Source organism: Rhinolophus sinicus, linkage group LG05, assembly GCF_036562045.2.
Source record: "Rhinolophus sinicus isolate RSC01 linkage group LG05, ASM3656204v1, whole genome shotgun sequence".
In the NCBI taxonomy this organism is placed as follows: domain Eukaryota; kingdom Metazoa; phylum Chordata; class Mammalia; order Chiroptera; family Rhinolophidae; genus Rhinolophus; species Rhinolophus sinicus.
This window is the reverse complement of record NC_133755.1, coordinates 161,182,059-161,210,002: the sequence shown is the minus strand read 5'-3', so window position 1 is coordinate 161,210,002 and position 27,944 is coordinate 161,182,059. Positions and strand designations below refer to the sequence as shown.

The 27,944-nt window shown below is 37.7% G+C and overlaps 2 protein-coding genes across 9 annotated transcripts in view; both read right to left on the bottom strand.

Annotated features, from left to right (window-relative positions):
• ECT2L (epithelial cell transforming 2 like) overlaps positions 1 to 13,530 on the bottom strand; it is a 76,827-nt gene extending 63,297 nt beyond the window's left edge. For 4 of the 6 annotated variants that reach the window (XR_002137448.2, XM_019732778.2, XM_019732782.2 and 1 more), the window contains exons 1-4: positions 11,913 to 13,530; positions 2,910 to 3,128; positions 1,776 to 1,909; positions 499 to 611 (exon numbers count right to left, since the gene is read on the bottom strand). Coding sequence is in view for 5 of the 6 variants with exons in the window: in XM_019732778.2 (XP_019588337.2) it covers positions 499 to 611; positions 1,776 to 1,877 (215 nt within the window). In the remaining variant the exon portion in view is untranslated. Of the gene's footprint in view, positions 1 to 498; positions 612 to 1,775; positions 1,910 to 2,820; positions 3,129 to 11,912 lie in introns of all 6 variants that reach the window. The other 2 variants (XM_019732781.2, XM_019732779.2) reach the window with 2 other exon arrangements.
• Positions 13,531 to 13,685: 155 nt separating this feature from the next.
• Positions 13,686 to 27,944, bottom strand: CCDC28A (coiled-coil domain containing 28A). Of its 3 annotated transcripts, XR_012496760.1 has the most exons (7): positions 27,675 to 27,840; positions 25,667 to 25,866; positions 20,364 to 20,527; positions 19,504 to 19,658; positions 16,136 to 17,530; positions 14,829 to 14,935; positions 13,686 to 14,241 (listed from the first exon to the last, which is right to left on the bottom strand). XR_012496760.1 is itself a non-coding variant. In XM_019732771.2 (6 exons), exons 1-6 carry the CDS (start codon positions 27,927 to 27,929, stop codon positions 14,187 to 14,189), a joined length of 852 nt encoding a protein of 283 aa, XP_019588330.2. In that variant the 5' UTR covers positions 27,930 to 27,944; the 3' UTR covers positions 13,686 to 14,186. The 3 variants fall into 3 exon arrangements, 1 of the variants encoding a protein (XP_019588330.2); XR_012496761.1 differs by lacking the exon at positions 14,829 to 14,935 and having other exon boundaries at positions 13,686 to 14,313; XM_019732771.2 differs by lacking the exon at positions 14,829 to 14,935 and having other exon boundaries at positions 17,508 to 17,530; positions 27,675 to 27,944.

The following is a 27,944-nucleotide window of genomic DNA, read 5'->3' as shown; positions in this document are numbered from 1 at the left end:
AGGAGACACGATCCGGCCCACACCCAGAACTGTCGGCAGATCCAACATCATTTACATCATTTGGGGACTCACAGAAAAATATTCCTACTTCATTACCATGGTCACTTGTCAGTTTTCAGATCCATCCATTCATGTAACAGATATCTATGGAGTGCCTACCTATGTACCAGATACCTACTTGAAATATCTTGTCTGTCTGATAGCTCCAAGGAGGATTTAATATACTAATCGAATGTTAAAAATTCACTGGCTGATGCTATTTATAAGTTTTCGCAAAAACGAAACCTCCCATGGTGGTAGGAAGATATTAAAGCCCCCAAGGTTCCGTTTCACCCTCAAGGAGGAAGCAGCACTAGAAGAGTGTGTTTATAAATCTTAAAATATCAATTGCTTTATTTGTTTTTTCTAGGGGGAAAAAAAACCCTTAAAGGTTATAGAAACATTTTACTATATATGTATTTTTAAGAACCAATAATTACATCATTAGGCTACATTTACCTTAATTGTGATTTAGTGCATCGTAAAAATATCGTGAATAAGAATTCTTGACGTTGCTTGTTTGTCCAGAGGTCAAACCAATGACTTACAAGAGCAACTCTTTCCAGGAAGAGCTATAAAGGGAAGGAAATGACATTTTCTTGTATAGTTTAATGTATTCTTAGTTGCTAAGCAATCCTTAGGCAATCTAACAACCTCTCAGCTAATATTTGCATAGCACATTACAGTTCACAAAGCGCTTTCACATATGTAGCAGAGGTCTCTCCCTTTAGCTTAGACTGCTTTTATTCAGCGATACAGACGAGCCCAGGCTTGTTGGGTGGGCTGGTGGAAAAGGCAGGGGTGATGTGAGTACAGAGGGGCCCAGGGAGGCATCTTTCAAAACAAAGAGAGAATCCTGGCTTTTTTTTCTACCTAAGCCAATGTGGCCTGGGGAAAGAGATTCCAAACATTTCATCTTGAAAACACAAACAGGCTACACCTGTTTAATTGTGAAAACAAGGCAATTTAAAGTAGGTATGATTTCACTAACCCACAGTCCTATATCTTTATGGTATCCACCAAAATGAAAGTTAAGAAATATTGTCAAATAGCCATTGTTAGATGTGTCTCCAGGGAAGACATACCCGCAGAACCAGTGTCCCCCCCAAACCTGGGTTTTGGTCCAGCTTAGCTCACATGGCATATACAACCTCACTGGCTCTATTACTCAGTCAGGCTTTGGCCCAGTCTGTCTAGTTTCCTTCCCGTGTGAATAGGCTGAACCACGCAGGAGCTCTGAGGACCCAGACAACCTCCATTATGGTCTGACAGAGCCATTCAATGACTATTTGCACTACCTTTCAAAGGGGGCGCCCCAGGCCATCAAACCATGCAGATGGCACAGAAGGGAAGAGAGGATTACAGAAATACACAGGGAAATACACCTTAACACCCTCCACTCCAAAATGGCACCCGAACACCTTCTCTTTTCTCCTCCTCCATTACAGCTAACAGTGTGTGTTCTGGAGGTTTCTCGTTTGTCCCTGGAGGGACAAAGGAAAGGGGAAGACAGATCTTGAGCCTCCCATAAGGTAAGAGCTGGGGACTGGGGTGAGAAGAGACCATGCTTGGCACAGACAAATGTAGGTTTATTTTTGCTTAAAGTAACTCAAAAACTAAATTGTTTAGAGGTTTTCTTTAAAAAAAAAAAATATGTAGCAACATGAGACCCAAAATATCATAGTAAAATTAGCCATACTAATTAAACTTGTTTTACTCCAGAGTATGTAACTCACCTGTCTGTTTAATGACTTGTTGTTAAACGGTGTCCAGGCACTGAATCTTGTGTGGAAGCTCTCCATTTCCAGGGTTTTCCTGGAAGAATCCCCAGCTGACATCTCAGCAAATTATTTTCTTCCAGTCCTAGAAACTATAGGTTCATTTCAATAGATGTTTAATTAAGATCACCTAGAAATATCCAGTATATTAATGTTGTCCTTATAGGAATCATATAATTACAGCAATTAATTTACATACATATAATTACCGCAATTCATATATATACATATACATATAGATATATATACATACACATACATACACATATATATTCATGGAGAAGAATCCATACAACTATACACAAGGAGTTCATGCATGTCAAATTATTGTAATTTATTCTGTCCTCATCTACTTGCACCCAAACGTGAATCTAAACCAGAGTTGTTTTTTCACTTTTCTGGGAAAATGACTCAGAAATTGGAATGATTCTTTATCAGCCAGGACTACTGACTTTCTCTTTCCCTGGAAAGCAAGAATGTGAATGGCTCAAAGAGGGTACTCCACCTCCCGATCTTTTGAGGACACAAATCAAAGAGGATGTAGAGAAGAGAAAAAAGGATAATGTATTAGTTATCCATTGCTGCGTAACAAATCATCCCCAAATTTAACAGCTGAAAACAACAAACCCTTATTATCTCAAAGTTTCTGAAGGTCAGGAATGTAGGCACAGCTTAGTGGAGTCTTACATTATTCTACTCAGGCTACCGTAACAAAATAGCCCAGGCTAGGTGGCATGAACAACATTTTATTTTCTCCCAGTTCCGGATGCTAGAAGTCCAAGATTAAGGTGCTGTCAGGGATGGTTTCTGATGAGACCTGTCTTCCTGGCTTCTATACAGTGACCTTCTCGCTGTGTTCTCACAAGGCCTCTCGTCTGTGTACACACACACACACACACACACACACACGCACATATCTCTGGTGTCTCTTCCTCTCCTTATAAGGACACCAATCCTCTTGGAGTAAGGTCCCACCCTTACAACATCATTTAACTTTCATTACCTCTTTATAGGTTCTATCTCCAAATATAGTCACCTTGGCGATTAGGGCTTCAACATTTTGGGGCATATAATTAAGTCCATAATAGGTACCTCTACTTCAAGGTCTCTCATACGGCTGCCATCAAGGTATTGGCCAGGACTTGTCTCATCTGAAGGATTTGGAGCTCATTCATATGGTTGTTGGCAGGATTCAGTTGCTCATGGGCTATTGGACTGAAGGCCTCAGTTCTCACTGGCTGTTGGCTGGAGGCCTCCCTTGTCTTCCTTGCCACGTGGGCCTCTCCAAAGGGCAGTTCATATGGCAGCTGGCTTTCATCCGAATGAACAAATGAAAAAGCAAGAGATGGCACACAAGAAAAAAGCCACAGTCTCTTTGTAACCTAACCTCAGAAGTAATATCCCATCACGTTTGCTCTATCCTATTACTTAAAAGCAAGTCAGTAAGTCCGGCCCACACTCCAGGGGAGATGATTATACAAGAGCATGAACAGTAATACAATCTCTCCGAATTCACCCTTTAGGTCAGTTCCCTTCTATTCTCACATGCAGAATACATTTATCCATTTCTTAAGGAACACACCCAAAGTCCCGTCTCATCAATAGTTTTAGCTTAGATCACAGGAGATATGAATGACTCATAACAGTTTCCACAAATCCAGATAAATTTCTTCCTGACCTAGGGATCCCTGAACTAAAAAGCTAAGTTATCTGGCCCTAGCGCCTATACACATGGTAGAACAGGGTAAGGATAACTTCAACAAATATTCCCATTTTTAAAGGAGAAGGATGACATATAGAAGAGTTAATCCCTTGCAATTTGGTGATTCTTTAGAGAAAGCCACAGTCTCAAAATCTATCTCAAGTTATTTGATTCTAGGCAGTGCTACATGCCACAATTGTTTAGGTCTCTCTCCTCCCCACCTCTCTCTCTCTCTCTCTCTCTCTCTCTCTCTCTCTCTCTCTCTCTCTCTCTCTTTCAATTTAATTGCAAGCATTTTGAGACTATCAGGCTTCCTTAGGAAAACCCAAACCCTAAGTCTTCTTCCCTGAGATATTTTTCCAGCTGAATGTATTTGCTGGGCACTGCTTGTTCCATTCAGAGCTTCTAATCATAATACAAGAGCTACACCCTTGACTTGGTCTTTGCTGCTAGGCAGAGTTTTAAACCGCATTTGTTGCTCAAAGGCCTTCTCAGTTGTTTTTTCACTAGTTGAAGTTGTGAATCAATTACACCTTCCAACCTTGCAAGTACCTAAGTTTCTTGGCTATCTCTGAATTCCTTTATATTCCTACTTGCACACCAGCCAAATATGTTTTGAGTGCCTCTATTTCTTGTAATACCTTGACAAATGCAGCCATTAGTAATGAACTTTTTCTAATAACATCAATTTTCTGCCTCTTTGCATAAAGTACAAAGCTCATTAGGTATATAATATGCCCTTTACCCTATTCAAGACTATAGTTTTACAAAATTTTTCCACTACAAACATGGATTACCATCTTTCCAAGTGTCCAATAACAATTTAATAACAATTTAATGCTGCCAGACGTGAATGTTAATGCCACAGAATTTGAAATTTGTTGCTGTTATTATGGCAGCACCTTAATCCTGGAACCAATATTTGTATCTACAAAGCATTTAAGGAAAAAATAGCTGTAAACTTACACAAAATCTTCAAGAAAATAGGAAAAGTTGGAATTATTCCCAAGTCTTTTACAAAGTCAGCATAACCTTGGTACCAAAACCCAACAAGGACCTTACAAGAAAGGAATATTATAGGTTTATTATTATAAACATAAATGTAAAAATCCTGACCAAAATATTAGAACACCAAACCTAGCAATGTATAAAAAAGATACTGTATCGCCACCAAGTTGGATTTATTCTTGGAATGTATATTTGGTCTAATATTACAAAATCAATGTACTTATCATCACTTACAAAATAAAGGAGAAAAATTATGTGGTAATATCAGTAGATACCAAAAAAAGTGCATTTTTTAAACTTCAATACCCATTCATAACAAAAAACTCTTAACAAACGAGGACTTGAACAGAACTTCCTAACCCACATAAATACATAGGAAACATGGCAAACATTAAATGTAATAGGAAATGTTGAAACTTTCCCTCTGATAGCTACTACCACCTTTATTCAATGTTGTTCTGTCCAATGTAATAATGCAATAAAATAAAATGTAAAATAATTGAAAATGAAAAAATAATATTTTATTATTTATTAATGGCATAATTGTATATAGAAAATACAAAACAATCTACAGATTTAATGCCTAATCTTAGCAAGCTTGCTGCCCATAGGGCAACATTAAAAAAAAAAAATCTGTATTTCTTTATACTAACAACAAATCTTTATTAAACAACAATATATCATTTGTAAATAATTTTTTAAAATCCAATTGAAACCAAAGAGGAACAAGTACTCCATACAGAATACTAAAATTTTTAATCAAGAAAAGATTTTAAAGATTTAAATAAGAGTATACATCTGTATAGATGTTGGTTCTACCAAACTAATCTATTACTCAATACAATCTCAGTTGGAACCCAGCAGGTGTGTGTGTGTGTGTGTGTGTGTGTGTGTGTGTGACAAATTCATTATAAAATGTGTATGGAAATGCAAAGGGTCAAGAATAGCAAAGACAGCTTCAAAAAAGAACAAAGTGGTAAGACTCTACATGACCTCAGGACTTATTTCTTATAAAACTAGTGTCAATAAGAGCATGAAATATTGACACAAGAATAGACAAATAAGTCAATAGAACGGATCACTTGAGTCCAGAAACACTCACGTATGTATGGACAGTTGACTTATGACAAAGGGGATTCTGTAGAGCAGTGAGAAAAGGAAAATTCTAGTGAGCAGTGCATGGAGTAGAACAACTGTTCAATGGGGCCTAGCTGGCCCTCAGGATCATGAGAAAATAAGTGATTATTGCTTTAAGCCACTAAATTTTGGGGTGGTCTGTTATTCAGCCATAATAACTGATACAAAAATTGGTATCTGGAAGTAGAGTTTATACTATAGCATAACTTAAAGGACATGGCATTGACTTTGGGAAAGCTCAGCAAGTGGCAATTGGAAAGGGTGGTGGGGAAACTGTTAGTGGAGACTGAAGAGCGATGAGCTTCCTATGAAAGGCTGGAAAAGGGGTGACCTGTGTTAGGTAACAGTGGAAGGTTTGGCAACTCCATTGCCTACATTACTGTGGACCATAGAAAATGTACCAAGGAATATGTACACGTGGCTAAAGAGATTCCAAGCAGTGCACAGAAAATGCTGATTGGCTTCTTTAGCTGCATATGATACAGTAAGAGGGACATGACATTGCCTGAAAGATCTATTGAAGTTTTGGATAGAAGTTAGTGCAAATAAATAACAATCTAGTACAGTATCTTCAGCCAGCCAAAAGTCTCAAAGGAATTAATGGCCTCATTTCAAAGTCCTCTTTGATAAGGCCTTTGAAAAGTTTTGGTGGTACCTCAGACACTCTCAGCTAGAAAATAAAAAAGTTTCTGAGAATCTTAAAGACTTTGTCCCACAGCACAAGGTAGAGAAGGGCCTATCACATAGAAATTTGTGGATATAACTTTTGTCCAATAGAATGGGTTATAATTTGATACATAGAAAGTCCATAAAATTATCAAGGAGACAGTTCTGGTGAAAGCATGGCCAGCTTGGAATAAAAGGGACCAAGAAAGTTTGAAATAGGTTCTGAGCCTCCAACTTTGTATAGGCAAGGAGCAGGCTGAGAAAGGCTTGTAACTGTAACCACAAAGCATTTCTTATTGAAAAGGATGGAGGACAGAGGACAGAGCCAAGAGTCGGTAGGGCGGAGCCAAGAGAAACTGAGAACAGTGGATACCATAATCAAGGAATAATCACGGCAACTGGCCTGGCTGGATTTCGGAATCGCTATGTACCAGCATCTGTCATGTGCCCTGAGTCTCCTGCCTTTGTGAATAGGAAAGACTGATGTTATCTCTTAGTGTTTCACAGTGTAAGGAAGCTAGGTGTTTGGGAGACAGCTGGGTTCACAGGTCTCTAGATCAAGAGAAGCCAAGAACAAGGAGCCTCATTTGCAATTGGATCTGATACGCAGCACAAGAGATTGAACTTCAAGCCTGAGCCCATAATCAGATGAGACTTTGGGTGTCTTGGGATAGGGATAATTGTATTCTGCATGTAAAGGCATGTGAACTGCTGTGGCCAGAGGGCAGAACGTGGTATATTGTCTATACGTATGGCCACGAAATGTTGCTCCCATCCCTGTAGCTACATACCAGTGCTCCCATTAAGAGGTGGAGTCTATTGCACTCCCCCGCTTTGAATCTACCCTTGCGCTGTCTTGTTTTGACCAGTGGGATGTTGTGGAAGTGAAGATGTGTGACTTCTGGGTCTAAGCCTTAAGAAGAATTGCACTTTCTATTTTTTGCACTCCTGAGATCTAGCTGCCACGTAAATAAGCTTGGTCTAGATAACTGAATGATGAGACACCACATGGAGAGATAGAGGTCGGGCCAGCCCCCCGCTGTTTCAACCACCCCAGCCAAATCACCAAATGTGTGAATGAAGCAGTCAAGACATTAAACAAAACAAGTTGGAAACAAAATAATACATTTTGTATGGTTTAATTTATACAAAGTTCTACAGTGTTAGAAGTTAAGATGGTGGTTACCTTCAGGGAGGAAAGAGGGCAGTGACGTGGAGGGACCTGAGAGGGGATTCTGAGACGCAAGGAGTGATGGAGTATGGGAGCCCTGCAGTTCACTTTATAACTCACTGAGTTCTACACTTTCAATGGGCATATTTTCTATAGGTTTATTTCCATCAAGATGTTTTAAAATAAGATTATTTACAAAATATTAAACGTTAAGTACCTAAAAAAATAAAAGTACAAACTTTATGAAAAAATTATAAAACTTTGCTGAAAAACATTTTTAAAGACCTAAATAAATGAAAAGATACACGTATGTTTTATTCATAAATTAGAGACTCAGAAGAATGAAGAGATTCTCTCAAATTGATCTACAGATTCAATGCAATCTCAATAAAAAATCCCAAGAGACAGTGTGTGTGTGTGTGTGTGTGTGTGTGTGTGTACGTAATTTGAAAAGCTGATTCTAAAATATTTATGGAAGCTTAAAGGGCCCAAAAATAGTCAAGACAAGACAGTCTGGAAGAGCAAGGCAGGGAGACGTGTTTCTAGATATCAAGAAAGCTGGAGTAATCGGATGACAGGGTATTAGTATGAAGACAGACATCTAAACAAGGAGAATAAAAGAAAAAGTCCAAATGGACTCATGTACACATGAGCACTGGTTAGATGACAAATCAGAAGAAAAGATGGATTTTTCCATTTATAGAATACAGTATCGATTTTTTTTTTAAAAAGAGAGAAAAGAAATAGGACCCCTTTCTCACACTACACTACACACACACACACACACACACACACACACACACACCAACTATCTGAAGGCTTTTTTATGCAAAATCAATTACACATGGTTTGTGAATCTTCAGAAGACAAAGATAAGAACCATGGATGATGTCAGAGAGACAGATTTTGGATCAATCTAAGTGGGAAAAACACTACTTCAGCTGCTTTAGCTGTCTCAGGCGGTTATGTCCATTACTGGAGATATTAAAACACAAATTCACTGACCAGTTGTCAGTGAAATTCTAGCTGAGATTCAAGCATCAGAAATGTCTAAGTTTCTAAGCAACCATCTGTTGTTATAAATTCCAAGAAGGAGAGAACAACAAGGCCTGGAGTAGCTGAAGAAACTTCATTGGAGAGCCAGAAGATTCGAGAAGAAGATAAACATTTGCAGTGCCTCTACTCTTACTACACTTCAATAAAATAGAAGCACATTTAAAAAATGAATATATTGGAAAGGCATGCACCATATTAGGAACAATTTTAGAAATATTAGAGGGCAGCATGACAGCACCAAATTTGGATCCCTGCTCTTACTCACTTCCGTGCCTCCAAATCGAAGTTTTACAAGCAATGTACTCTCTGAGCCTCAGTTTCCTCTGTGTAAAGCAAGGCAGTGATGTGTCTTGGCAAACTATAATATACTAATGTGTTGTTCAGAAAAGAACTTCATGGCAATGTGGAAAATTAAATACCTTCTTCTAAATTAACATTAAATTTTTTAAAAATCCTTAGTTTCATAAGATGCCCAGCTGTTGTTGTGTGAAATTCCTCCACGGGCCAACATAAGGAATTTTTATTTAGCAAGCTCTCAAAATTGTTATTATCCTCGGTGTTAAGGGATTACTGAGTTACACAAAAAGTGGAACATTACAGAAGGAATAGTCACTCAGTTGGCTGGTGGGCTTACATATGTGAGTACAGTATATTATATATAGATATATAGAGGGTGCCCAAAAAAAATGTATACACATTTTAAGAAAGGAAAGCTGTATTAAAATTGTAATTCTCAATATATACCGATAACAAAAGATGAATACAAGTCACGTTTGACTTCTGCAATTACAAGAGGTGCTCAAAGTGGTTACCATCAGCGTCCAGACATTTCTGATTATGGAGAACTACTGCTTGTGCAACGCTGACCAATATATAAATTATTTTTTGTACTCCTGGTAGATATAAATGTAAATATAGACATGGATAGAGATATAACTTTCCAAGGGATTATATTCATTCTCTAATATGGAAACTTTGTTGATTATTCACCCCAGGGAGAAACGACATGCTGGAGTCACTACTTCTTTAAATGGAATGATTATTTTTCATATTCCAGCATTTCATATTTTTCCAAATAGTAGCTCCATAAGACATTCATAGGTATTTCCCAGAAAATCAGGGTCTGTGGTTAAATAAGCTTGGGAAATGCCTGATTGAACAAAATTAAACATGTTTCTTTTGGTAGGATGTTTTGAATACCAGGAAGGTAGGGTCACTGGGAGCCATTTTAGAAGCTGCCTACCATTTTAGTGCCTGCCAACGAGCAGGCATTTGGCAGATATCGAGTAAATGAGTAATTGTTCGCATCCACCAACTTTGCAAAATCTAGGGCTGAAAAACAAGTTACTAGCTAAGAAAAAGCCAAATTCCTTCATTGATTATTAGGATTTGACAACTGTATCACAACGGTGGCAATTTATAAACTTGTGTGATCCTATTAGTAATTTCTATCATTATGTAACATGCGTTATATGTTAAAATAAGCTTAGAATTGAATTAATAAGTAGATCTGACAGATTATTCTTTCATGACGATAGCATATTAGAAGAAAGAGAAGTATTTTAGGGTACTTATTTGCGATGAGAATTCACTCTGAGGTAAGATACTTATTGTAAATTATGTTTGCAACCTGGCAGTCATCAATATCTTCTAATATCTTTAGAAATATGTACATGGCATTTCTTCTGTGAGAAAGTTAGATTGTATGCATTGGAAAAAATCTATAGCAAGTCTTCCTCCTAAAGCAGGAAAAAGGAATAAACTCCTACCGTGTTTCCCCGAAAATAAGACCTAGTGAGACCATCAGCTGTAATGCATCTTTTGGAGCAAAAATTAATATAAGATCCGGTCTTATATTACTATCTTATTTTACTACAATATAAGACCGGGTCTTTATATTACATTATAAACACCCAGTCTTATATTAATTTTTGCTCCAAAAGACACATTAGAGCTGATGTTCTGGCTAGGTCTTATTTTCGGGGAAACATGGTAGGAGTGGAGAAAAAAAATTAATCCCTTAAATATGACTTCCAAGAGCTTATCTGTGTCTAAAGATTGTAGAAAAGAGTGACAGTACAAGTGATTAGTGAAAAAATAGAAATGAAAGACTATTCCAATTAAATGCAATGTCCTATATTCAGAGCATATAAAAACATGATTTATTTTTAACATAAACCGGTATATAATTTTTATGAAACGCACAAATAGACGATGGATAATGAAAGTGATGGCATGTTTTGAGGTAACCTGCACTGTTGATAGCACAGGAGGTGACAGGAAATGCCACACTTGTGAGCCAAAACAGGGCATAATCAAACGCTGGATTTGCTCAGTTTAAAGCTATAAAATTAAAGCTGTAAGAAGCAACTGTACTATTTAAATTCATTCAGGAAAAATAACCAGTTATGTTGCTGTAAAACGTTCAAGTCCCTAATCCCTACTTTCTCCCACTGAGAGACTTTTAGGGCATGATTTCTGAGGTTCCTGAGGTACACAAATGTCAAGCTGGGCCTGAAGGCAATTGCCTGGGTTGCAATTTAGTGCAGATGATGTCAGGATATTCAGCTCCGATATTTATGGCAAGGCTTATTAATAAGCACAGTATAAGTACTTTTAAAAAGATAAATATAAGTACCAAGGCTTAATTATTTGTCCTATTCATGAAATCGTAGCATATTAACCCAGAGCCATACGATTATAACCATGAATTGATTTTCTGTAGATTCTTTGTATTTCGTCTTCCCTCCCCTCCCTGGCAGGGCACTGCGCTCCCACCATGACCTGAGCAGCTTTACCTAAAAGACTGAAGTGGTGCTGGGGGGAAACAAAACGTGTCCTGCGTAGGGTCAGCTTTGAGTTGGGCTGTGAAGAGGGAACACCTCCGAGCACTCATTTGGGATAAAGTCATGGGGCACTGTGGAAAACGCTGGTTTTCATAGGACTCCAAACTGGATTCCACTAACAGACTTCCTCCATCTGCCAGTTCTCCTCTTTCCTAACATGGAGTCCAAACTGGGGAGTGGGGTGGGGAGGGGAGGGTATCCTCCCCCACCCGGACCTCTGTCCCACGTGCGTGCTCCGGAGGAGATGAGAGTTTATTAGCCGCAGCCCAAAACAAATCTGACTCTACGCAAAGGTTGTTTTGTTTCCCTCCCGTGCCACTTGAGTGTTTTGGGTAATTCGGAAGTTGCCCAGGGTCTCCCAGGACATCCAAGGGGGGCCAGGTGCCCTGCCTCAGTGCTGCATAGGATCGTAGCGAGGCTGCATGGGGACACTATAATAAACCGGCCCGGGCGCGGTGCCCACGGGATCCCAAGCTAAAGATGCGCGGCCCCAAAGCCAAGGGCTTTACCTCCGGTAGGTGGCTGAGAGATGCGGCAACGAGAGCTGCTCCTCTTTGAACCACGTAGTGAAAAGCTCAGGGTGGACAGTGGCACGCTGTCTCCATAACGACCCGGCAACAGGGCCCAGCGCCCCGCCCCGCGGGTCCCACCCCTGTGCAGTTCTCAAGTCCTCCCGCCAGGGCGACTCGCAGAACCTGCCCGGCCTCAGTGCCCAGAAGCCGGGCTCAGACGCCAGGCTGCAGGACCCAAGGGAAGACCTGGACACCAAAGCCAACGTTTGCTTGGTCTCAAAGAAAGCCAGCAATTTTAAGACCGTGTGATGGGAAAGGTGGGGTTTCTTATTTCAGCAAGTCCTCAGACTATTTTAATACTTATTGTCAATGTTAGCATTATACAGGAGGCACCAGAACCAAAACCGAAAAACCAACCAAACAACAAAAACCACCCTTCTTAATTGGTTTCTAACGGTTCTCGTCAAAATGCCTTTAAGTAGTTATTCTGAAGCCTTTGTTTTCTATGCAGGTGAATAGTTATCATCATGAAAAGATATTCACAATATGAGAAGCAAGTTAGAAAACCATATGAATAGTCTGATCTAATTTTTGCGAATAAGTTTAAGAAGTCTGGGAGTATGTACACAAATATGTTAAATGGTTTGCTCTGGTAGTATTTTTAAAAATCACCTGTAATTAAAATTTGTCCACAAGGAATATACAATATCCATATAATAAGTATTTTGTAAATCAGGCACCCCATTTTTTTTCCTGTTGCCTTTAACACATTTAAGTTTTGTAAAAGGATATACATTAGATAAGCTAAAATTTTGTTACCTGGGACCCACGTGGGGTCCCCCGACACAAAGGACAAATGAATAAACAAGGTCAGTCTGCTGCTGTGTCACTAATCCACCGGAAACAGCTTGTGCTTTACTTTATCTCAGGACCTATCCAAGAAAAACATGTCGCATGGCAGTTTCCTTTTCTTCTGTCAGACCCTAGAGTATTATTTTTCCTCTCGAATCCCTATTCTCTCAACCCAACAGAAACGTTTCCCAAGTTGCATGAATGAACCTTGAAAACATTATGCTGAGTAAAAGAAACCAGTCACAAAAGGCCATGTATTATAAAATTCCATTTATAGAAAATGTCCAAATAGGCAAATCCATAGAGACAGAAAGGAGATTATTGGTTACAAATGCTGCGGAGTTTAGGAGATGAAGAGTGACTGCTTGCTATTGGGTTTCTTTCTAGGGTGATGAAAACATTCTAGAATTAGATTATGATGATGGGTGCACAACTCTCTGAGTCTACTAAAAAACCACTGAATTGTACACTTGAAAATGGTATATTTTATGGTGCATGGATTATTTCAGTAAAGCTGTTTGAAAAAGGAGATGGAGCTAATGTTTGCTGAGCATTAGTGGTGTTAGCATTTGTGCTAATCATCTTATATGCACCGTTTTACTGTCTCATAACAACCACTGCTGGTTGGTTATTAACCTCTTTTTCTATTAATAGATAAAAACAAAAATTAAACTTAAAGAAATTGAGTAAATGTACATGAAAACAAAGGTGAGGGATAGCATGGGGAATCGAATCAAGAGCTAACTTTAAAGCCCACACTCTTTTCATTATACCAGTATTTAAATGTGCACATGGTGCCACATTTGCAAGGAAGTCCCAGAACCTCAACTTTTATGAACAGTTTCCTCTTGAGAATTGAACTCTTGTATTCCCAGATTGAAGACTACAGGTTTCTACAAAACAGATGATAGAGACCAATTTAAAACAATCACTTTATTAAAAATAGCAAATTTCACAAATAATCATTTAACATTTTGTTGTCACTGGCCATTGGAAAACACATCAGCGCGTGCACTGATTGTCTAACGTAAACTGAAGCTGGGCTGCCACAAAGAGCCTGTGCGTCATCAACTTAGATGAACAGTGGAATAAGTTTGGTGAGCTCAGGAAGGATAAATCCTTCAGCCCTTTCAACAACATTTAGCACAATTCATTTCAAGTATAACCCCATAAGGCAACAATATAAACTATAGCAGCACAACCTCTGCATCACATTTCCTGGTTAAGCCTCAACAAGGCCTCCAGTTATAGTGAATTACGGCAAGTCAAATTTACTCAAGCAGTATGTGAAACTCATTGCATTGGCACTTTAGTTACTTTAATTCGTTAGTGTGGAAGATGATTCGGCTACTGGATTCAGCTGGAAAAGTAAAGAATGCGGTTTTTCTTCAAACCGCAAGAAAGCAACTGCATTTCATTTTAGCTGGAAGAAGTATTTGGGACATCTTGTGCATCTGCCAGGTGGAGTTTTTGTCTGAATTCATCAGTTAAGAAGATTTTCATCTTATAATAATTCTTTTAAATTTCTGCGAATTACACTCAGGAGCTAAGAGAAAGGTATTACAAAAAAGAAATATGTTTAAAGGGAAAGTGCCAATATTGCTACTGAGAAACTTGAAAGTGGTAAGATAACTTTTAAATGTACTGAAGTAATTATACTATGCCTAGAATTTGAAGACTTCAAAAAGAGTCACCAAATCAAGACTATATTCCAGGTTCTAATAGAGCACAGAATTACTTTAATGAGTAAGAATCATTTTCATAAGGAGCTGATTAGAAGCAAATGTAACTCACTGGACTAAAAAAATGCATTTGCGAAGACAACATCAGTTTATCATCCTTCAGAAAACAATTTCTTTGTAAAAGTCAAAAATAAAATCTTCATAGCTCTAAAACCTTCCCTATAATTCTCGAACTTATTCTTCAAGAAGATTAGAAATAGCTGGAATTCCTGTAGATATAAGTCCCTTATCATACCTGCCTTTCATTTTCACTCTTTCATCTATATGATCTACCTGCTACCTGTTTTTCAAGACCCAATTCAAACAGTGATATGGATACATTGAGAACGAAATGCCAGTAATACGTGTTTGGCAGAGGCTGCAAAAAGGTTGCAAAAATGTACAGACATGAGCACTGCCATCGAAGATTCTCATCCAGGTGGAATGCTGAGATTTAACACATATAAAAAACAACAGATAATGAACAAAAGGCAGAATGCTAGTTTGAGGTACAAACAAAATGCTTTTGGAAGTTATGAGCTTCAGTGTTATTTGACAAGGAGAAGGGGGAGGGCAGAGCAAGTCTAGGTATGAAGTGCAACCTGAAAAAGGCCTGAAGGGGAACATGAACATGAAGGGCTCTTGGGCATCCAGAGAGCCAACTTGGTGGGAATATAAACTATAACAGGATATACAGGTTGTAATTAAATTATTGAGACCCTTTAGAAAGCTTGACATGGTAAGAAATAGGAATGGCAAGATGAGTGTGATGTTTAAGGAAGAATAATTTCGTAACAATATCTAAAGTCTACAGCAGCACTGTCCAAAAGAACTATAATGCAAGCCACAGATATAATCTTTTAAAATATATTTTATTTACACTAATATAATAAAAATTATCATTTCAACATGTAATCATAAAAAGCACTGAGATATTTTAATTCTTTCTTTTTTTTTTTTGGAATAAGTCTTTGAAATCAGGTGTGCCTATTACACTTACAGCACTTTCTATTTCATGGGCGTAGCAGCTACATGGCTAGTGGCTGCCATATTGGACAGCGCAGCTCTAGAGCTGGAGCAGAAATTTGAAAGGTTATGGAATCCGGTGAGGAGGGTCGAGAATGAAGAGTAAAAGGCAGAACTAATGATACCTGACAACTAATCATAATTAAGAGATGACAAAAAATTTCATGTCCATGTCCAGGCTCAATGGCAGAAAGTGCCATCGATTAGCAGTATCTGCTATGGTCATAGAGGGGTTTTTAAATACTCATGGAGACTGAAATACCTGAGGCACTGATGATGGAGAGGGAAATGGGGAGGGGAAAGCTTGAGGAAATGAGGGTGGCCAGACTTTGCTCAAGGTTACACAGCTGCTTACCAAGATTTGAAACCAAGCAACCCAAAGCCCATGCTCTTATATTCTACCTCGCTGCCTTGTTTGACTGTAGTGGGTGAATTGAGGGAAGTGGTGAGACAAGTAAGTCTAAATGTCAAGCAAACACTCAGGTAAGAGGGTAAGAGATATGTTAGTGTCATAAGCACAGAAAGAATAGAAAGCTTGAAACAAGTATAAAGAACAAAGAAGCAGGAATTATTTTCAGAAGTAGGGCTTCTGAAAAGCCCTGTAATTAACTCATATCTTACCCCATCTTTCTTAAAATGATGATGATACCTTCCATTAATACCTCCCCACAATTTATGTGGTTTCTCAAAATCTTCTGTAAAATGGGGAGTATAATACCACCTACTTCCAAGGGTAAACCAAATGAGATAGTGTATGTTAAATCCTTCATATAATACTTGACAAATTGTATTCAATAAAAATTAGCTGTTAATTGCTATTACTAGATTTGTATATAACTCCCTATTTCTTCATTGTTGTTACTGCACAATTTAGCAGTTAATAACAGTATGTTATAGTAATAATAAATATATCTATACATACATACATACACACACACACACACACACACACCAGGGGTGCCAAAAAATATGTAAACATGATTTGTATTCATCTTATGTTATTGGTATATATTGAGTATTACAATTTTAATACAGTTTTTGGCCTTTCTTAAAACGTGTATACATTTTTTGGCAACCTGTGTGTGTGTGTTTGTGTGTGTGTGTGTGTGTGTGTGTGTGTACACAACGTAGTTTGGAAAATTTCACATACACATCATTATAGGTAGCAATTACCCCATATTACAGGGGACACAGATGTTCAACAATTTGCTCAAGGTTATATTATCAAAATGTGGAACCAAGTTTCAAACATCAAATCTCTTGACTCTACAACCGGATCCTTTCTAGTATCTCAGTATTTTGATTATAGGGGATGTCTTATCTCTCAAAGGAAATTATTTTATAGGTAGGATCATTTCTTATTGTTCTATGTACCTCACATTGTGCTTATCACTATGTAAACAAAATACATTTTGATAAGTTCCTGAAATAATTGCTCTAAATTGAAATGTCAAAACCTGAATATTTTACATGTGCCTTGATAATTTCCTTTAAGCTAATCCTATGATACACTCTGTGCACTTAATTATGAAAATGTCATTTCACTAGCTATGTAAGCATCCCTTGGAGGCTGAATTTTAATGTCTAATTTTCAAATTACGGATTTAAAATATTTATGTAATAATATTAAATTAAGCATAGTATATCTGGATATCCAACTGCCAGTTAGCCTCAGAATCTATGATTCAAAAAAATTTATGACAACTGGCTTAATCCTCAATTCTCTTGATTAAAAAAGTTTTTAAATTTGTTTTAAAAATACAAAAACAATACAGAGCAAAGCAGAACAAACCAGAAACAAACAGAATTTCTGCATACAAAACTATAAAATTCTATTTAGAAAGCAAAGGGGAAGAGAGATGGCCCTAGTAAATAACAGTAGGTGTCTTTGTTCATTAGATCTAAAAACACATCTTTCTAAAACTTGATTAGGACTATTCCCCAGAAATTATAATTTGCGGATTTTTCACTGTTGATATTAGGCAAAGGATACATGGAAGAATTCAATTCTTCTAACTGTAACACAAAGAAACACATTTAATTTTAATTTTTTTCTGTTTCAATCCATAAACATTTATTGGTTCTGACATTCCAGACAAAACATTGTTCAAAGTACTGTTCCAATTTTAATATATGTGCTGCTGAAGTGAGCACTAATTTTAATTTTTATAAGAAAAATATCATAAGTAAATAATTGTTAAATACATTTTTAAATAAATTATTTTTCATTTAAGCTTTCTTTAAATGAAAAAGCAAAATATTAAAGAAAAAACCTTTTCAAAAATTTCCAGGCTGGCAAATTCACTTATGCAAAATAATTATAAAGTAGCTTTAGCATATATTAAACAAGAATATGAGAAGAGAATTAAACCAAATGAATAAAAACTGGAGTTTTCCAAGTATTCTTAAAATCATGCATAATTATAATAGTTATATTATAATAATATATTACAATTACAATATCTCTAATAATAGTTTTTAAAAGAAAAAAGACATTTTAATGATCAAAATCTTTAAAACCTTTATGGATTACAAAAAGATTTCATGTAACATTCAGTTTTCAGTATGAGGTAGAATTAATCATGCCTAGAGGGAAAACTCTGAGTTACAGACATGTTAAGTTGCTCAAAGTTACAAATGCAGACTCTGGACTAAACAAACGCTTTCTGGTTTCAAATTCAGTGTTATTTTCACCATACCACAGTCACGCTCCTAAATGTATTACAAATTAAGCTTATATTTGTGAAGAGGAACTGATAAAAGGAAATAGTTGCAACAGTGAACATAGTAGATTTGAAATAAAAAGGGTAGGCTTGAAAATTTCAAAGTATAGGCATATAATTTCCCTCACATTTACTTATTCAGAAGATAGAGAAAAACAATAGAATTTCATTGGTGAATATGGAAATTGTTCTGAAACTAAAGTATACTAAATTCAATTTTTATTTGTTCCAAAAAAGATTTAAAGAGGTAAATTTAATTAACACTTTTCAGTATAAGAATCATAAGTAGTTAAAAAAAAAAAAAAAAAGGAATCACAAGTAGTGTTATAGGCTAAATTATGTCCTCCCAAAATTCATGTCCTAACCCCTAGTACCTCAGAATGTAACTGTATCTGGACATGGGTCTTTAAAGAGGTAATTCAGTTAAAATGAGGTTATTAGGGCGGGCCCTAATCTAAAATGACTGGTGTCAGAAGATGAAATGTAGACACCGGTACCCATGCATACAGACAGAATTCCACGTGAACATGAGACCGCCATCTATAAGCCAAGAGGCCTCAGAAGAAGCAAACCCTGTCAACACTTTAACTCTGAGCCTCCAGAACTGTGAGAAAATACATTTCTGTTGTTTAAGTCACCCAGTCTATGGAACTTTGCTATGGCAGCTCTAGCAAGTGAGTACATACGGAAATGTATTAAATTACCATAAACACTAAACATAATTATGAATTTACAAAATGGTGGTTACAAAAGTAACCACCCTGAGTAAATAATGCAATATGTATTAATCATGTCAGGATTTTCTGATATACTATCTTCTACATTTAAAGATCTTATATGTACAGAAACTAATATTTCATTTTAAGATTTGCCAGCATTCTCGGAATATGTGCATAACTTCTTAGGAATATATTTCTTTGGGAAAAAAAAAAGTACAATGTGTGAAACCTGAAAACGTTACACTAAGTGAAAGAATCCAGAAAAAAAAGCCATATATTATATGATTCCACTTATATGAAATGTCCAGAATAGGCAAATCCATTGAAGCACAAAGTAGATTAGTTGCTGCTAGTGGATGGGGAAAAGGGAGAAGTGAGAGTTACAGTGGTGATGGAAATGTTCTGTAATTAGACAGTGGTGATGGCTGCACAACGTTGTGAATATACTAAAAACCATTAAATTGTATATTTTGAAATGGTTAAAATAGTGAATTTTATCTCAATAAAAATATTTATTAAGAAAATAAAGAAAAAGAACTATACTCACATCAGACAGAAGCCTATCCAAGTTAGAATCACTAGCTGTTTTTCTCTTATCCTCAGGAAGTTCCTCTAACTCCCCATAAAGCTCCAAATTCAAGCGAGCTAATTTCTCCTGCATCCCCCGAACATGTTCCATCTGTTCAATGGAACATTCATTTCCTGGGGGAACATTCCAGAACATTAATAAAGATTAGGACGGTTCAAACTAACTGTCTTGAGAAAATACTTTGAAGCTCTAGGTGCTGCAAAATAAATTCATTATTCTTTTGTACTTTGTTGATGACTGCGTATTTTGTGGATATAATTACAAATCAAATTTCTGACCAGGAAAACAATGACTATCTAAGAAATGACCATGGATATTAAGCAAATGAGATAGGAAAGATTTTTTTTAAATTATCTCTTAGGTAAAGAAGATATTTTTCTCAATAGTAATACCATATATAGAAGTGATAACGTCATCTAATCATCTCCAATTTGACAACTGTCATTTGAATCAACTGATCCAATATTTTATAATAATCTGAGTGAAATTAAGAGTCATATTAAGGACTCCAACCATGAATCATTTTGTCAACCAATTATGTATTCATCCTTTAAGAAATATATATGAAAATATTTATGAAGCATGTAGAATGTTATGAAGCATGAGAAACACAATGTAATATTTTCAATTGTATACACAGTAGTACAAGACAACTTAATTGCTAAATGAAATCTAGGAAGATTGCATTTTATGCCTCTGGACTTTTTTTTTTAACAAACAAAAATGACACTTTTAAAAAGAATTGCAAAATACACACAGAAAATCGGATGTAAACATCTTGAAAATAAAAATGGTAAATACAAATATCTATTGCTTACCAAATGCTTGAAGTTTTCCAGAGTGGAAATCATTCAAAAGACTGAGAAGCCCCCTCTCCATCTCCTGAACATCTGAGACATCAGTGAGAAAGGAATGCTGAATTGGAGTTGACTGAGCACCTTTTCCTTCTCCACCATGAGATTTGGTCTTTTCCTTCATCACTCTGCAAAGGAGATGCAGTTAAAAAATTAATTGCAGGATGCAAGATGGTGGAGTAGATAAATGCTGTGCTTGCCTCATCCTGTGAACACATTAAAATTACAACTAAATTATAGAAGAATCAACCTGGAGAACCATCTGAAGTCTAGCTGAACATAAGTTTTGTAACTAAGGATATAAAGACGCCACATTGAGACTGGTAGAAGAGTGGAGAAGCGGAAAGGGCTGGTCACACACCTCTGTGTGGTGAATGAGAATTGGGAGGGACATCTCGGTCATGGAGATTTCTCCCGGAGGAGCGAGGGGTCCTAGTCCCATACCGGGCTCCCCAGCTTGGAGTACGGGTGCCAGGAAGAAAGGCCCCCACATCTGGCTGTGAAAAACAGTGGAGACTCTGACCATCAGAAAGCTGCAGGAAACCCAGATGTCCTCTTAAAGGGCCCACACACAGACTCACTCACACGTAGGCAATGACCTTGGGTTCTTGTAGAGGGACAGTGATGGGGGGGCGGGCATCGGAGACATAAGGGGAGAGATTGAGTTGCGTGGCTTTGGGGAGAGGACTGGAGGTACAGTTGCCATTTTCCCTGTGTGAGGTCCCGCTCCCGTGCAGCCGGCAGGTGGGCAGCATCTTTCCTGTGTTGAGTCCCCCCACCTACACCCATGGACAAATCTGAACCTGAATTGGTCTGGTGAGCTCTGCTCGCTCCACCCTGGTGACTCACTGAGACCCCACCTCACATCTGGGATAAGAAGAAAGCAAGCAAGGGATTGAGAATCTATTTGAAGAAATAATGACTGAAAACTTTCCTAATCTGGTGAAGAAAATAGACATACAAGCCCAGGAAGTACAGAGGGTCCCAAACAAGATGAACGCAAAGAGGCCCACACCAAGACACATTATAATTAAAATGGCAAAGGTTAAAGACAAAGAGAGAATCCTAAAAGCAGCAAGAGAAAGACAACTAGTTATTTATAAGGAACCTCCCATTAGACTATCAGCTGATTTCCCAACAGAAACTTTGCAGGCCAGAAGAGATTGGCACGAAATAGTCAGTGATGAAAAGCAAGGACCTACAACCAAGGGTACTTTACCCAGCAAGACTATCTTTTAAAATCGAAGGACAGATAAAGAGCTTCCCAGATAAGAAAAAGCTAAAGGAGTTGATCACTGCCAAACCAGTAATACAAGGAATGTTAGAGGGACTTCAAGATGAAAGAAAAAGATAAAAAATATGAATAATAAAATGGCAATAACTACGTATCTATCAACAATTACTTTCAATGTAAATGGACTAAATGCTCCAATCAAAAACATAGGGTGGCTGAATGGATAAGAAAACAAGACCCTTACATATGTTGCCTACAAGAGACTCACTTCAGATAGAAAGACACACAGAGACTGAAAATAAAGAGATGCAGAAAGTTATTTCATGAAAGTGGAAACAAACAAAAAGCTGAGGTAGCAATACTTTCATATCAGACAAAACAGACTTTAAAACAAAGGCTATAACAAGAGACAAAGAAGGACCCAGTAATGCCACTTCTGGGTATTTACCTGAAGAAACCCAAAATGCTACTTCAAGGGGACATGTGTATCCATATGTTCAATGCAACACTGTTTACAATGGACAAGATGTGGAGGCAGCCTGGGTGTCATTGATGGATGAATGAATAAAGAGGAGGTGGTACATATACCATGTTTCCCCAAAAATAAGACCTAGCCAGACATCAGCTCTAATGCGTCTTTTGGAGCAAAAATTAATATAAGACCTGGTCTTGTCTTATATAAGACCCAGTCTTATATTATAGTAAAATAAAACTGGGTCTTATATTAATTTTTGCTCCAAAGATGCAGTAGAGCTGACGGTTTGGCTAGGTTTTATTTTCAGGTAAACATGGTAGGTATACAATGGAATATTGTTGGTGATGGAAGGGAATGTATTCTTGCCATCTGCGGTGGCATGGATGGACCTGGAAGGTACTATGTTGAGCGGAGTGTCAGACAGAGAAAGACAGATGCAATGTGATTTCGCTTATATGTGGAATCTAAAGAACAAAACAAACAAACAAACAAAATAGAAACAAACTCATAGATACAAAGAACATTTTCATGGTTGTCAAATGGGAGGGGGAGGTTGGGGGGTGAGTGAAAAAAGGGAAGGGATTAAGAAGTACAGATTGCTTGTTACAAAGCAGTCATGGGGATGTAGGATATAGCATAAAGAATGTAGTCAATAATATTATAATACCATGTTTCCCCAAAAATAAGACCTAGCCGGACCATCAGCTCTAATGCATCTTTTGGAGCAAAAATTAATATAAGACCCAGTCTTATTTTACTATAAGACCCGATTTTACTATAAGACCCGGTCTTAGATTAATTTTTGCTCCAAAAGATGCATTAGAGCTGATGGTCCGGCTAGGTCTTATTTTTGGGGAAACACGGTATATAAACTCATAAGCACATATGATGGAGTGCTAAAAACCTGTTATTAACCTTGACTCCTCCAACATCCTAAGGCCCCCACATGTAGTCATGCAGTCCTTTTGATTATACCCATAAATATATCTCTGATTTCTCTAGTTCTCGCCTCTCCACTGCCACTACCCTCTCTTGACAGAACTACTCCAACACCTTCCCAACTGGTCTTCTTGTCTCTATGTGTTCTCTCTGATCCCCCTTCCCTCCCTACAGAGTGGCCAAATCAATTTTTAAAAAGTAAAATCAGATCATATAATTTACTTAATTCAAACCCTTCAGCAGCTTTGCAATGCATGCTGGATAAAGCCCCATATCGGTAAGAAATGCTATCCTCCCCTGTCTATCTATGCTCTAGACATTCTGAATCTCTTTTGCTTCCTAGAAATCCATTCTCTTATCTCGTTATGTGCTAATCCTCTGCCTACATTAGCATCCTTCTCCTTAATGCCATCTTTGCCAGGCTACTTCTACACGGCCTTCAAGTGTCAGTTTAAATGCTATTTCCTCACAAAGGCCTTTTTAGAACTCCTAGGCCAGATTAATTCTTATTACACATGCCCAGCATATACCAGGCTCTCGAACACTTGAGTGATGGTGCTATACACACTGTGACATGGGAAGAGAGAAGGGGCGGTTTAGCCGATCTAGGGGCAGCCAGAGAAAACTTCCTAAAGGTGTATGGAGTGAAGCCTTAAAGAATAAGTAGCTCACCAGGCAGAAAAGAGAGAAGGGTTGTGTGTTATCTGTATAACCCCAACACGTACTACAGATCCTGCCATGCACATACATTCAGTACTCAATTAATTTTCTTTACAGTGATGTGTGAAGATACCTTTCCCACAGTGCACTCCCCACGTAAGGATAAGATGAACAGGGAATAGGGTGGGTGCGGGGCAGGGGGGAGCAAGAAAGAAACAAACACTCTTTACAAGAAATCAACTGAAAACACATAGGCTGTTGACAGTAGATCAGTAATAGTTCTTCACAAAGCAAGACCTGTACCTTATATAGTCAGTATCATTATTGAATGATATTAAATGACGGTGCTCAATTGCCATCCAAGACCCACAGCGTCAGCATCACCTGTGAGCTTATTAGAAGCCTGATCCCAGACTAAATGATTTGGAATCTAAGATTTTAAAATGAGAGACCCATATTCACATTAAAATCTGAGACAAGCTGCTACAGACTATAAGGTTTTAGTACAGCAAACATGTATCTTTTCTTTCAAATTACAAGTTTTATCCAAGTAAGTATTTCACATTAGTTATCATTTAGTAACCCTCTCAAGAAAGAAAAACATCTGTTTATTCCTACTTCAATGTTTTTGATCATTTCACACGGTCTCACTTTATATTAAAATAATTCAACCATAAAAAAGCAGTGGAAATTATACTAGGTGCAAAGCTCCGCTGTAAGTACTATCTAATACATAAGGATGAGTAATACAGCCCCAGCCCTCAGGAAGCCTACATTCTAAACTACAGAGAAATAAAGGAACAAGGTACAAAATGACAATAAGATATTAATGCAAACAAACTGCTGTAAGAATTTAGAAAAAGGAATGATTACCTTTACAATCTCTTGGCTTTCTTTTTCCACCAACTATAACCATATTAAAAATTTGACTTTTAAGTTAAACGCCTCCAGGAAAACCCCTTTCCAATCTGATAATTTAGTCAAAGGAAACCCTCACAACTCTTGTTCTTTATCATTTAGTCCTTACTGCAAATTTCTTTTCCAAGTGTCTTTGGCTATGTCCCTTTTCTTTCCTCAAAGAGAGTGTGAGATCAAGGCAGGAATCTTGTTTTTTGTGTAAACCCAATAGGCACAGAGTGCTACAAGCATTACTTCCTTAAATGACTCTCCACGATGAGCTTGCAATTGGAAGTATGTTTATTTGATAATAATTAGACAAAGGATCGAGATTATGAAAGGCTTTTTCTCTAAAAATATTATCTTGCTTTCCAAATATTTAATGTTATGAAATACTTACAGATATGTGGCAGTAATATATAACACATTTAAACTTGTTACTCCCGTTTCCTTTAGAGCCTGAAGACAAATGATATTCACCAAATAGTAATGATTACATCTAGGTGGTGGGGTTTTAGTGTTTTAAATTTCTGCTCTGAATTCTTCCTGTGTTTGAACGTTTACAAGAAATACAAATCATTTCTATAAGTAGTGAAACCACGCTTTTTAAAAAATAAAAACGACCAAAGCACAAAAACTCAGCTTAGTTAACAAAAACCAAATAAACAAACAAACAAACAAAAAACCTGTATGTCTTTTATCCCATTTCTGGCTAGCTCATCAACTTTGTCTACAAGTTTTCTTGCTCTGTATATTTTAATATGATACAAAGCAAGGGCCTTCAAACCAATCATTTATTTTGCATTTTCTAATCTCTATACATACACTGTGACCTTCATAAATTTTTTCCTAAATCATATATAATATGTGCCTTGACTGTTTGAAAAGTCAAGAAAAGAGAAGAAAATGTCAGAAGAATTACAGGATTTAGTATTTAATACTAGGTAGGTGCAAAAGTCATTGCGGTTTTTGCAATTGTTTTTAACCTTTTAAACCACAATGACTTTTGCACCAACTTAATCGCATTTTGCTGCGGTAATATAAAAGAAAGAAAAAATTCACCTTTTTAACTTTGGTCGCTGTGAAGTTGACTGTGATGCAGGATTTGAAAACCCTGTGCTTTTACTAACTGGAATGGCATTTTTTTTGGCATTCCCAACCTGAGTAGAGTGAGCACTAAAAGACTTGGGACTCCTCCTCTTTACTTTCCGCTCCTCCATTGTTTGAAGTTCCTTATTACACCAAGGCCAGCTTCGTATGACCTAAGGAAACAGAGGAAAATTATACATGTAGGCTGTAACATGCTAAAATAAAAGAGGCTCAAAGACCCACATCATAGGCTGAAAGAGGACCAAGAGAAAGTGAGAATAAGGATGCTTGTAATCTACTGTACTATGTACACAGAAGCCCTAGGCAAAACTGTCCACAAAATTTTTTTTCACTATTTTCTTTATTCACTCATCCCACAAATGTTAGCTCTCTTCCACTTGCCAGGCACTATTCTGGGCATTGGGGAGATGGTACTGAACAAGACAAAGTCCCTGCCCTCAAAAAGCCTACATTATTAGAGGGGAACAATACATATGAAAATCAACAAAACAGCCATGTGACATTCCCAGATTGACTCAAGCTTCAGGTGGCCTTTAGGTTTCCCTTCTAAAACGCATCCTTAGAAGAACCAACTAGATTCAAACAGATGGATAATTGACAGGAGTCTTTATTTTAACTAGTGACTAGAAACCTTATTTCACTACAAAGCGGAAACCCAGTGTCTATCTAGGAATACTACTAATTCTAGTTCTTTGATCAAGCGAAGTTCTGTAAAATGAAACTTCTTCTGTGACTATTTTCTATATACTTTCTCTACCTATCTCCATGGAAACATGAAACTTTGTTATATATGGTTTTGCTAATATCAAAAAAACTTACACTATGAAGTTACAGCTGGCCCTTCCATAAAGAAATCATGTACGGCCTTCTGTTGATCCAGTACTTTTCCCTTACTTTATGTATTAACCAGCCTTATTTTCCTATTAGTCATCCATCTAAAAATTTCCTCCTCCATTTCCTTTTTGTTTATGCACAATATTAAATTCTTCTTAGTTATATTGTTTCATGTATAATAAGAAGTTTACGTGGCTATTTACATCATCAGATTGTAAAGTTCGTAGCACTGGGCCTTTTTTTGTTGTGTTGGATTTAATCATGCTGTGACTATTCAAAAAGATTCACATCCATTGATGTCACCGCTAAAATAATTACTTGAGAATTGTCATGAAAACAGAAGTTTTGCTATTGTCTGGAATTGGTGCCCCTAAGCACTGGAATTTAAACCATTCAGCTCGGCTGGCTCAGGCTGACTCTAGACAATCACAACTGGAACTATGAGACCTCCAAAGAAGCAAAGGTTTTTAAAGGAAAGGCTCTGATACCCTGTTTCTAATCCCAGATTCCAAATGTATCCCCCTATATCTTCGCTAACAATTTTTCCTTTAAGAAGCATGTTTAGTAAAAGAACAGGCATTTGGGGGTTTTCTCAGCATGCAACACAAATTAAATGCAACTTTAAAAAACTGAATAGAGACGAGGGGATATCAGTTCTCCAAGAAGCAAGTATCTGTATAAATTTATGATACACATAAACACACTGGCGTTCGAATTTAATGCTAATACACATCCGGTGACGTAAGAAAAAGAAAAAAACTGTAGGAAGTAAAGCAATGCAAATAAACCAATAGTGGTCTAAATTAAGATGTTCTGAGGGGCTCGAAACGGATCTGTTTTGGGGAAGTAACATCTGTCACAAGTGCACTGAAATCCTTCTTGTATACCAAGCAGCACGGAACCACTTAAAGAAGCCCTTCGTAAACGGCTCGTAGTTGACACACACTGGTTTTGAGCCAGGAACACACAGCCTCCGAGCAGGACCACTAGGACTCTCTTGATTTCACCTCATTCCCCTTCCCCCATCTGCTGACACTTCGCCGCCCGAATCCAGCCGTGGCCACGGTAGGTGGTGGGCGGGGCCTGACGGGGGTCACTGCGGGGGTGATTTGCTTCCACTTCATACCTGAGGAAGGAGGAGGTCGGGGTCCTCTTCCTTAACCTGCGAAGATTCCGGCGTCTCCGAAGCCACCACCTTAGCTGCAGCCGCCGACGCTCCAGCAGCAGCTCGAGCGGGGGTCACACCCCGAACCCCGCGCCTCCACAGCTCCCACTGTTTACGGACATGACGTAAGGAGGTGGAGCCTGCGTGCTCCAGGCGGTAGCCTCGCCTCTTCCGGCTCCACCAGTGTCGCGCGTGTCTCCGCCCTTTGCACCGCATTGTTTCCTCTGTCCT